The 10980-nt window shown below is 36.4% G+C and overlaps 1 protein-coding gene across 1 annotated transcript; it reads right to left on the reverse strand.

Annotated features, from left to right (window-relative positions):
- Window positions 1-8209: 8209 nt before the first annotated feature.
- On the reverse strand, window positions 8210-10706 carry LOC107621599 (putative plastid-lipid-associated protein 4, chloroplastic). The gene is made up of 6 exons (XM_016323631.3): window positions 10307-10706; window positions 9904-10017; window positions 8857-8955; window positions 8694-8768; window positions 8543-8610; window positions 8210-8448 (listed from the first exon to the last, which is right to left on the reverse strand). The coding sequence occupies exons 1-6, from the start codon at window positions 10580-10582 to the stop codon at window positions 8376-8378; spliced, it is 705 nt and encodes a 234-aa protein (XP_016179117.1). The 5' UTR covers window positions 10583-10706; the 3' UTR covers window positions 8210-8375.
- Window positions 10707-10980: the final 274 nt, after the last annotated feature.

Here is a 10980-nt window from a genome sequence, read left to right on the forward strand (position 1 = left end):
CTATATCAAGTGACAATGGTGATCTTGTTGAAGCTTCTTCCATGGGATGTGAAACTGATGTTGAGGAGGCATTTGCACAACCTCCAATGCATGTTTTGATCAATGAAGAAGAGTTGGAAGAAGTTAGCAAACAAGAAGAATTTGAAGAAAGTTGTCAAAAGATAGAAATCATCAAGGAGGAGCCAAAGGAAGTGGAGCCTACAATGTCAAGACCATTGGATATCTTCCTTGCTAAGTCACCATCCAAATTACAAATTGAGTGGGTAATCATCTCATCCTTTAATTTTCTTGGCCCATATCAATATGCATTCTTAGAAACGGATGGTGAACTTAGAACTATTTGTGGGTTAGAAAGTAGAAAAGAGTTGGATGTTGGTTGGCAACAAGAATCAAGGTACATAGTGGGTGGAAACTCAAATCTTAGGATTCAAAGGTGGAGTGGTACTCAAGTCAATGGAATTAAGATGATGAGTAGGAGTTCAAAAGAGAATTCAATAAGTTTGTCACCCTATTGGAAGCATGAAGATAAAGAAAAAGGGGGGTTGACAAGCAAAGTATGGGATCCCGGTGGTCATTGGAGATGCAAAAAATGGTGGGGATTCAAGGATGAATTCAAGCATAAGCCACCATAGCAAGGACCCCATCAAATGTCCAACTTAAGACTTAAACTAAAAGTGCTAGGTGGGAGACACCCCACCATGGTAAATTCTTTCCACCCTCTTGCACTTTTGATTAATAAGTGAATTGAGTTACCATTGTAGGTAGTTCTCTTTCCATACACTTGGTTCAATAAATTGGTTGAAGGTTGCTTGTGGAGCAAGCTTCTTTTTCTTGTATTTGAAAAGTTTCAAAAAGCCAAAAAGATTTTTTGTATTTTCACAATTTTGATTTGTTGTGAGTTGCAGGTAGTGTTAGGAGGATTTTGAGCTATTTTTGCTATTTCTGAAAAAAAAAAAAAGAGGCCAGGGACGCGAGCGCACGCTGTGCGCGCCCGTGCCCATAGCGCGGATACAGACTCATACTCTTTCCAGAGAGTTGGGCCACTCTCGCGCCAACACTGGGCCAATGGCACAACCGTTTGCACGCGTGCGCGCACTGCGCGCCTACGCGCCGATACACATATTTTTGCAATGCGCGCGCCCGCGCACATGCCGCGCGCGCCAATCCGCTGAAGCAGTTTCCAGGCCAACGACTCGAGAGTTGTGCCAGCTTTGGGCTAGCACTAAGCCTTTGGCCCAACTCACACCATGCAGACGCGCACTGTACGCGTCCGCGTCCATACCTCCACAACTCATCTACGCGTAGGCACACCTGGCGCGTACGCGCCCTTCGGCCAAACTGCGCATCGGCGCATAAGCGTGCATGACGCGTCCGTGCCGGTAAAAAAAAGAGATTTTTTTTTCTCATCTTCCATTTTCTTTTGTTTATTGCATTTGCATACTTCTATTCTTTACATTTCAATTTTGATTTTATAGCATGTTTTCATTTTTTTTAAGTTTCTCATTTTAATAATGATGTTGAATTCTTATACTCAATTGTTGAGAAATTCTTGCATTGTTTTGGTGCTTCGTGACTTGTTTAACATTAATGGTCATATTTGTTCCACACACAAGATTAGTGCTTTAGTCCCTCCTCATTCATTACTCTTTGTTTTTGTACTTCATTATCATTGAGTTTGGATGGGACCTAATGCTTTCATGCTTATCACTAATCTTGTTTGTGTCACTTCTTATTTGATCTTGATGTTCAATATTCTATTCATGTTTTGACTTTACTCTTGCATCAAGCTTAATGATATGCCTTAGCTTACATTGTTTTCTCACTTACATGTGTAGCTAACATGTAGTGAGAACCCTACTTTTATTTGGCATTAGCCCCCACCTATGTTCTATTTGCTTTGATATCTTCGATATAGGCTTGATTTTCCTTCTTTTTCTCCCCTTTTAGGTTGGCCACCAAAAGAAGGAAAAAGGAAAGTTTCTACATGGGGCAACAAACAAGTCATCCGCACAATCTTTTGACGGAACTCATTAGTTGTAACAACCCATCTCCCTTACTCATCTTTGAGTGCACCGAGGACGGTGCAAACTTTTAAGTGTGGGGAGGTCGTCCGACCGATCGGCGATTTTGGGTGACAAATTTCTAATTCCAACACTTTTGCATTTCATTTTAGGTTTTTCGAATTTTTGTTGCATTTTCTTAATTTTGCATATATATATACATAATAAGTTTAGTCAAAATAATGAGGTTCTTCAAGATTTCTATCTGTAGGGCACCAATTGATTTGAGTGAAAACTTTTCATAGGACTTTCTTGAATTATATATATATTGTGGATCATGTTTTTGAGCTAAGAACACAAGCTTGTGAGATTTGAGCCTAATGGTGTGGTTACATCTTATAACCACTTATTTTCCTTCTTGTGTGCATTATTCTCTTCCTATGATTGTGATCTTTGATTTGTTTGATTCTTTATGTCCATTATTTTGTGTATTCATGCATTTATATGATTGAGGCCATCATTTCATTTAGCTCACTTACCCAAATAGCCTTACCTTTTATCTTCCATTGTTAGCCAATTTGAGCCTACGATTAACCCACTTGTTCTTAATTTAGCACATTACAAGCCTTAAAGCGAAAAACAATAAATGTCCTTATTTGGATCTTTGATTAGCTTAGGCTAGAGTGTGTGTATCATTCAAGTGTGGGAATCTTAGGACATTGGGAGAATAAAATGGTAGTTTTGTATTTTTATTAAAATTATTGGGAATTGGGTATATGCTCATGTATTGATAAAATGTATAGACCTTATGCATTGATATTCTTGTATATAGTTTGAAAGAAAAGAAAAAAAATGAGAAAAACAAAAGAAAAAGGAAAAGAAACAAAAAAGAAATAAAAGAAAAAGAAGAAAAAAATATAAAAAGAAAGAAATAGAAAAAGAAAGGAAAAGAGAAAGAAAGAAATAAAAAGGAAACAAAAATGCCCCAAAGTAAAGTCAATAAGAATCAATGCATATGTGTTGTGATCAAGAAAAGTAAATGCATGAGTATGTTGAAAAAAAAGTGAGAAAAATGGGTAGTTAGGTTAGTTTTGAAGTTGTATAGGATGTCATAGGTTAGGTGGGAAGTCTAAGCTTATCAAAGATTCAAATTTCAAGCTCACTTGACCATATATGCATCCTACTTTGACCCTAGCCCCATTACAACCAATGAAAAGACCTCATGATACTTGTATGTATGCATGAAATAAATGTCAATTGTTAGAAGAAAAACAAATCTTGAAAAGCATGATTAGGGGAGAATTGAGTGAATCAACCCTAAACACTTGAGCGAATAGAGTGCAAACACTACCGGTGAGGGTTCGATTGCTCAATTACATGTTTTCCACCTATGATCATCACTCCTCATGCAAGTTTGTAAAAATATTTAATAGCTCAATTCAATTGTGGTTTGGCATGGTTGTTAATACCCTTAGCCCTTGTGCATATATGTATTCTTAAGAATTGATTTATTTTGACCAAGCAATTGCATTCATGTAGATAGTTGCATATAGATAGTTTGCATTTAGATTAGTTTACATTGAATAAATGTTGATACCCTTTGTTCTTTCTTGGTTTAAGCATGAGGACATGCTTGGTTTAAGTGTGGGGAGGTTGATAAACCCCCTTTGTAAGGTTTATCTTGTGCTTAATTTAGGAGATTTTATGACCTTTTACCCATATTTATTCAAAGAAATAGCATGGTTTCATGATTGTCTCCCAATTTGTACTTAAGTGTGAAAACATGCTTTCTAGGTCCTTAATTAGCTAAAGTCAATTCACCTTTGATTCCACTAGATGCCTTGAACTGTTTGTTAAGTGATTTCAGATTTAGGAGGCAAAGATTGGATCAAGGGAATGAAGAAAAAGCATGTAGAAATGGAGGACTCATGAAGAAATGAAGGAATCGCAAAAGCTGTCAAGCCGACCTCTTCGCACTTAATCGACCATAACTTGAGCTAGAGAGCTCCAACTGATGCGGTTCCAGTTGCATTGGAAAGCTAACATCCGGGGCTTCGAAATGATATAATATTTGTCATAGTTGCAACGCGCATAGGGGCGCGCACGTGCACGGTTCACGTACGCGTCGATGGTGGCACATGGTTCACTTAATGCAACTCGTGGCCAGCGATTTTAGAAGCCTTGTGGGCCCAATCCAACTCATTTCTGATGCTATTTAAGACAAGGGTTGAAGGGAAATCAATATACTCTTTAATACTTTGGATCATTAGTCATAGTTTAAGTTTTAGGAGTAGTTATAGTTAGTTTTCTAGAGAGAGAAGCACCCACTTCTCTCTAGAATTAGGATTAGGTTTTAGATCTAGATCTAGTTCTCCTTCTCTCTTCTAATTTTCCTTTTCTTCCCTAATTATTCTCTTGTAGTTATAGAATTCTTCTTCTCTTGTAATTTCTTTGTATTGTTAGTTGTAGTTTATGAACTTTCTTTTGTAGATCTACATTTCTTCTTCAATACAATTGGTAAGTTCTTTGTTGTTTCATAATTGTCTTCCTCTTCTATTGTTGATCTCTTGCTATTCTAGTTAGATCCCTCTTTAATTCTTGCAATTCATGTTGTTTACTTTTATTGCCTTCTCTGTGTTTGTTAAAATGCTTCTTTTAGTTAGGAGTTTACTTTTCTATTGTTTTGTCTTTCTATTGTTAATCTCTTACTTTTGTAGTTGTAGATTTCTTTAATTCTTGTAATTTTACTATGCTTTTCTTTCGTGCCTTCCAAGTATTTGATGAAATGATTGGTTAGATTTTAGAGTAGATTTTAGTACTCTTGGCTTGGGAAGGTAACTTAGAAACTCTTGAGTTACTAATGTCCAAGTGATTGACGATTGGGAGCCATTAACTCTAGATCTCACTAATTGATTTAGTGTAGAACTAGGACTTATGGACTTGGATTGACATAGCTCATTTGACTTTCCTTTATTAGTTAGAAGATAACTTAATGGGGTTGATCCTTGCCAATTCTCATGTTCTGGTTAGTGATTAGGATAGAGATCCTTGACCACCAAACCTTGCCAAGGCCTTTTTGTTATTTGAATTTCATTTCCATTTACTTTTCATGTTTCTTATCCAAAAACCCCAAAATACCTCATAACCAATAACAAGACACTTCATTGTAATTCCTAGGGAGAACGACCCGAGGTTCAATACTTCAGTTTATAGATTTTAGGGGTTTGTTACTTGTGACAAACAAATTTTTGTATGAAAGGACTATTGTTGGTTTAGGAAGTATATTGCAACGAGATTTTATTTGTGAAATTCTAAACCACACAAAAGTCTTGATCATTAGCTGCAGGCCTTTTATAGGGTTAGATGGAACTTTTCTAAAGGGATACTACCCTGGGCAGTTGTTGACTGCAATGGGCCACAATGCCAATAACCATATATACCCTATATCGTATGCTGTTGTGGAGTGCGAATGCAAGGATAGTTGGAAGTGGTTTTTCGAACTCCTCCAAGAAGACTTAGGTGACGCAGCAATCAATGGAATCAACTTCATGTCAGACATGCAGAAGGTAATGAGTGAATTCTTATTCTCTGTGTATGTCTTCATTATTAGTTTTTTACAATGTATTGTGCATACCTAGTGCTGTCATTGTTATTGTCCTTCATAGGGTATAATCATATAGTTGTTTTACTTTTCTCAACCAGGGCCTCATCCCTGCTATGCGTGAAGTGAATCCAGGAGCACATCATAGATTTTGTGCTATGCACATATGGTAGAACTTTAGAAAACAGTGGGGGGATACAGAATTAAAAATGGGAATGTGGAGATGTGCCAAGGCCACAACCTCTCAAGAGTTCAATGCTGTACTGGATAGGATCAAACAGGTTAATCCCCATGCTTGGGAGTATCTGAACAGGATCCCTCCAAGTCAATGGAGTAGGAGTGGTTTTAGCGAATATCCAAAGTCTGACAATTACACGAACAACAATTGTGAATCATTCAATTCTAGGATCAAGAAAATGAAAGGAAAGCCTATTATAACTATTCTGGAAGAGGTGGGGTGTTACATGATGAGCATCATTGCAAGAAACAAGAAGGTGTTGGTGGGGTATAACGGAGTAATCACTCCTGTGCAGTAGAGTAGACTGGAAAAAGAGAAAAGGGAGAGCAACAAGTGGCGGCCGTTTCCAACTGGAGATGATCCTGGAAATGTGTACGAAGTACACTGCCTGCCACATAAGGTTATGGTGGATATAGGAAAGAGGACTTGTTCCTGCAAGTTTTGGCAACTGACTGGCTTGCCGTGCAGGCATGCATGTGCTGCCCTTGCATACCAGAATAGGAGACCAGAGGAACATGCACACAACTGGCTCTCTATGGGGGCATATAATAGCACATACCAGTTCGTCATACAATCTGTTCCTAGTCAAAAATACTGGCAGCATGTTGATCTACCTCCTATATTGCCCCCAGTATACAAGAAGCAGATTGGAAGACCAAAGTTGAAAAGAGACAAAAAGAACGACGCCCCAAAAGAACCCACCACAGATCCCCATAGGGCCCCCAGAAAGTATGGCCCCATCACCTGCAAGTACTGTCTAAAGGTAAACCATAATTCATATGCTTACATTACTTGTGCTTTGAATGTCCACGTTTATTTCATGACATATGTATTGCAGACTGGACACAACAGTCATAGCTGTTCCAAGAAGAAGGAGGCAATGGCTGGGAGTGCTGGGGGACAAAGTTCAAGTCAACACCCAGCTGCTGAGGATGATGAAGAGGAGGCGGCAAGACTAGAAGAGATGTTCTGGGAGGAAACTCTGGAAGCTGTTGAAGCAGCTCAAGCAGCAGCATCTCAGCCACCGACTGTAAGTCTAGTGATGTATTTTACAACTTCATTTTACAAGTTCTGTTTAATTATGTCACTCATATGTGTCTACTGTTGTAGGAGACTACCCCAGTTCCTCAACCCGTTCCTAATCCAGTCAGGTGTCCTTCAACTAGGCCACCAACTGCAAAAGAGCCACCAAAGAAGAAGAAGAATCTGCGAAGACCACCACCAACTACTCAGCAACCACGATCTGCTCCAGCTTTTGTCAGGCCAATAACACCAACTAGTACTAGTCCATCACCCCCGCCCTCTGATGTGCCACCCACTGTGACACCTCAAACCATGCAAGCTGCCTCCCAGGGCACTACTTCCAGGTTCATGGACTTCATGCCAACTCCCACAGTGAGAGGATCAAGCTCAAGTAGGTGGCCGCAGCCTGCCTTCCGTCCACCACCAAGACAAAATCAGCTTCACTTCAGCTTATTGACATAATCACAAGACAAAACCTAAGTTTACTAACTTCAGCTTCAAACCTCTCTAACCTCATGAGCATCTTCACTTCAGCCTCAACCTCATTAACGTTTTCCTGCATCTTTCTTTCTAACAGTGCTCTCCTCAAACCCTCCCACTACCCTTCGATTTCGTCTACCCATGCAAAGAAGCTGTAGTCCGAGTTCTATCCATGGCAAAAAAACTAAAATCAAATACACATTCAACTCACACAGAACAGGGTGTACAACGGATTACCTTCCAATTCGGACAACAGACGAACCACCTCCCAGGATTCATCGCCGTCCCTGACTGTAACAGTGTCACCCCCAACCCACAGAAATATATGCCATTGAACTTCCTATCATGCACCCGCTTTGAAATTGAGCTTTCAGACACACTACCACTGCCATTCAAAGGTGGAGTAAAGAGTCTTTGCCTCGACATTGGTATAATTTCGAAGATTTTTGTGAATCTAGGGCTAGGGTTCGTGTTTGGGATGGAAGAAGGTTTGAATTTGGGAAATTTTGGGGTTGAGGATACATTATAACGGTCACATTGCTCAGCAATCCATGTGTGAAGCCCCCCAAGCCATGTCACGCCGTGAAGTGCCACATAGGTAGCGTTACTAACGGAGTCAACGCCGGAATAAGGCTTGGTTAGTTTCGTCCCACGGATGTCACGATTGATGGTTACATTTGATAGTTTCTTTCTTTCGTGGGTAGATTTGTCAGCGTTTTCAACTTTCATGGATAGAAATAGTACTTACTCTTTTTCTGCACTTGAATTAAGCAAAGAGTAGGTATTTTGATCAAATTAGTTAAAGTAAATTCATATCTCAGAACACAAATCTACAGAGGCACGCAGAAAAAAACAATTTCTCACATGTAAATAAAGGTAAAAATATATATGCAGTTGTCTATAATAAAGTTGATAATTGAGAATCGTTAGATAATTTGATAATTTTGATTAAATTATTATCTAATAATGGTTAACTATTAACTTTACGTAAATTAATATGCTCATACAAAACATCGGCAGTTGAAGGAGAGCTTCAAAGAGGAACTCTATAGGATGGATCCACCATTTTCAAGATGAACAAGTTACCTCTGTTGCCTCTTGATATTCTGTAAGGTAAATTCAAAATCAGATTACAGTAACAATAATAATGAACAAATAGAAACGTTATTTAACATTGGTGTTTGGTCTGAGTAAGATAACCTTAAATCTTGGTCCAAATAAGTAATTTCCAACTGACCACGACCACTCCCTGGTGATTTGATAGGTATCTGCACATATAATTGCATTACAAAAGAAACACAGTACAATCCATGATAAATAACACCACATATGAAACTTATAAAAGTAATACCAGGCTAGCAATCTTGAAGAAATCAAACTTAACAAGCACCCTTCTTGAGTTTAGTGGCACTAAATTTGCAGTGGCCTGCACCAATGTCCAATAGAATAGAATAAGCTCCTTCCAAAGTATAGTAAAAGATTGTAGAGGCCTAGTGGGTAAAAATATGCATTACCTGGTTGAAGAATGGCCAAGTTTCTATATTTTGAGCTCTCAAGGTATCCACATTGATTGCCTGATATATCTTTCCATTTGGTCGCAACAACTTAGGTCTCTATTGCATATTTTAATTCACCAATAACTAGTTAATTCTCACTTAGCTAGCTAAGGCAAATCAATAATAAATTTAGAACATAATAAGAGCAAGGTTGACTCACGCACATAAGACTAGCACTTAAGGTTAAATTTGGGTAAATAATTTAATTAATTTTTTTTTAAAATAGTTTAAATAATAAATGTTTATATCAAAAGTAGTTTATAAATAAATTATTTTGTGTTTAATTTTAAAAGTACTTATTTTAAAAAAGAAATATAATAAAAAAAACTCTTTTATTATGAGAAAAGTCATTTTTTTAATTTTTTTATAAGCAATTAAATAAATTCTTAAAAGGTTACAATTCAGCTTTAAAAACTGCACTAGACATTAATATTACTACTTTTTATAAGTTAAAAACTCAAAAAAAAAAAACTTTTGAACCTTCCCAAACAGGCCCTTAATCTAGTCAAGTTTTTTTTTAAAGAAAACTACTTGTGTTTTGAAAAAGTGCAAACATCTTATTTATTTATGGTGAGTAAAAGATATCATGTATTATTTGTGTTTATAATTTTAAAAAATTTGACATGTTTTGAAAGCACATAAAAGTATTTTTTTAAAGTTAATTTATAATTATTAAAATTAAAAAATTTAATATAAGTTCGTATATTAATAAAACTAAATTTATTATTATATTTATATGTATTATAATCTTTTTAAATTTTAAATGTTATTATCAAATAATTATACTTATTAAAAATTATTTTTTAATTTAATTTACTAAATATAAATACTACCATTTAAAAACCCTATCTTTCAAAAACTAATTATAATAAATTACTCTAAAAAAAATAAAGATTTTACCACATACACCTAAATCTATGTCTCAACTCAACTAAAAAACTTTTTCCCTAAGAATGTGAGAAATGGAAACTTATATTGGGTATGCCAGAAACTAGACTAATAAACCTGTGTCTGCAGAAGAGATTGAGATGTTGTATACAGAAGCTCCCATTTTCCATTGAGTAAATCAGATTTAAGAGGTTCCATGACAGGATTAACGGCCTCAAGTTTACGAGCAATCTAGAAAGATACAGAACCCAAAAAGTACATTTTTTTAATTAATAGTCAAACAAAAATAAATCAACATAAAAATTAAAATTTTTAGTTTTTAGTGAACCTGAATTAGACTACAGAATCACGTTTACATTTAAAATGAAAAAAATTAGCCAAATAAAAAAAAGTGAAGATTTCAACAAAATTAAAAACTTTTCAATGCTACACTAAACAGTAAACACACCCTTAATTGTTATTGCTCGGTGTGTGATGTAATGATGTAATAATGTGTAAAAGACACGTGTTGAAGTTGAACCTGGTCCACAAGTTGTTGGTCCTCAGCAGAAGCCTCTGCACCTCGGTCAAGTGGTTCAATTGTGTCAAGGAGCTCCTTCTTGAGGCTCTCAACATCTCTTTTTCCTCTGCTCCGAAATCCTTCGAAGAAGGAAACCTTGTTCCTCCATTTTCCAGAATCAGATAGTGTCAATTTTTGTGGTGAACATGAGAAAAGAGGATATGGTGGCTGCTGTTGTATGGAATTATGGGAATCGATTCTTATGTATTTGAAGGAAAGAGTAGTAGAGAGAGCCATTCGGAGATGATACACTCAGAGTTTCATGCTAACATTTTGTCTGCTGAAAATGAAAATGGATACAAGTTGAAAATTCATGTTTTTTTTTTCTATTGCAAAAATTTGCTTCCAGTTAGTGTATTTATATTCTTTCTAATTCTATTGCCTTATTAAAAAAACTGAAATGACATTAAATTTTTTTTAATAGAAAGTCATTTTTAACCCCCCCCTAAGGTAAATGTATATTGGTAAAATAGAGAAGAGTAGTGTATGTAATTTTGATAAATTTAAGGAGTGTGAGATTAATTTAACTGAGATTTCCTTTTTTTTTTTTTGGTTTAAAATTTATCTAAGACTTTTAAAAAAATTTTGCCAAATTAATTCGGCCCAGATGAGTATATATATGTAATATGTCCCTC

Source organism: Arachis ipaensis, chromosome B10, assembly GCF_059453495.1.
Source record: "Arachis ipaensis isolate K30076 ecotype BB chromosome B10, ASM5945349v1, whole genome shotgun sequence".
Classification (NCBI taxonomy): domain Eukaryota; kingdom Viridiplantae; phylum Streptophyta; class Magnoliopsida; order Fabales; family Fabaceae; genus Arachis; species Arachis ipaensis.

Excerpts from the sequence above, each read along its gene's own strand:
- LOC107621599 (XM_016323631.3), bottom strand. The coding sequence starts at position 10,582 with ATGGCTCTCTCTACTACTCTTTCCTTCAAATACATAAGAATCGATTCC. Across the intron at positions 10,018-10,306 it reads ACCAACAACTTGTGGACCAG|ATTGCTCGTAAACTTGAGGC; the intron begins GTTCAACTTCAA and ends GTATCTTTCTAG. Across the intron at positions 8,449-8,542 it reads TATTTGGACCAAGATTTAAG|AATATCAAGAGGCAACAGAG; the intron begins GTTATCTTACTC and ends TTTACCTTACAG.